General features: G+C 40.7%; 1 protein-coding gene across 1 annotated transcript; it reads left to right on the forward strand.

The window, feature by feature from the left end:
• Positions 1-292: 292 nt before the first annotated feature.
• On the forward strand, positions 293-1,120 carry LOC111386800 (nuclear pore complex protein NUP50B-like; the record flags this gene model as incomplete). The annotated part of the gene is made up of 1 exon (XM_023011277.1): positions 293-1,120. A coding segment is annotated over exon 1 (731 nt), but the record flags the coding sequence as incomplete, so codon positions are not given.
• Positions 1,121-1,126: the final 6 nt, after the last annotated feature.

The raw sequence follows: 1,126 nt of genomic DNA on the forward strand, positions 1-1,126 counted from the left end.
ATATTCTCTCATTTTCGAGTTTGATTTGCCCATGCTTATGTTACCATTTCTTGGTTTGTGATCTTTGGATACTTCCTGTAATGAAAAGCAGTTGCCAGACTTAATGGATTCGGAAGCCATGTTGCTTGTTTATTTCTGTGCGCGACTGCCAATTTGATTATCTGGATAATGTAGCTTCACATTATAGCTTGTCTCATACATAAGTATTTGTCTCATCTCCTAGAATTTGTCTTTCCTAGTGTCTGTTTGGTCAAGCAGCAAAATTAATTCCATTTATTCGTTCTTTTCAGTTTGTGATTTTTGTTTTCTGTTTTTAAGTGCAGAGACCACCTCCTTCTTGCTTGTGGGGGGAAGCAACCTTTCCTGCAAGTTTGTTTTGTTAATCTGCAATGGGGGATGAAGTAAACAGTTTTCAAACTTCCAAAAAGAGGGCTGCTGGAGTGCAGCTATCTGGAGATAACCCTGGTCTCGATGATGATGAAACCTCTGAAACAGAAACAGGAAGTTTCAAGAGGGCTAGTGATGAGGTTCTTGCAAGTAGAAGAATAGTGAAAGTTCGTCGCAATCAGATGTCAACCCCATCAGTCCCTACCTCAGCCCCTTCTTCTAACCCATTTGCTGCGATCCGTCTGGTTACTCCTGCTTCTGCTGCTTCGGAAAATGCTGAAGAGAGTGGGGTTGTGAGCAAGGAAGCCAAACAAATTGACAAGGAAAATAACAAATCCAAGAACAAGGTTGATGAGCCAAAGGATGAATCAACTGGAGGGGAGGGAAAAACTGATGTCAAGAATGAGAATGCCAAGCAATCTGAAAGTGAAGTTGAGGAGTCAAAGGTTGAATTAAATACTGAGAAGGTTGAAACTGATGATGTCAGTGAGTTAAACAAAACTAATTCTGCTCTTGAGAAAGCAGAAGGTGAGAAGTCAAGTGACGAAGACAAGAAATCTACAGAAAGCTTGATCATCGAGAATGAAGTCGGAAAAGATGCAGAAGGTGAGAAAACTGATGAAAATGGTACTGGTGATAAAAATATTGCAACAGGTGCTGATAGTTCACCCTTCAGCTCATTTCAGCAACTTTCAAGTAGCCAAAATGCTTTCATCGGACTTACTGGAACTGGGTTTTC

Source organism: Olea europaea, unplaced genomic scaffold (assembly GCF_002742605.1).
Source record: "Olea europaea var. sylvestris unplaced genomic scaffold, O_europaea_v1 scaffold37336, whole genome shotgun sequence".
Lineage (NCBI taxonomy): Eukaryota > Viridiplantae > Streptophyta > Magnoliopsida > Lamiales > Oleaceae > Olea > Olea europaea.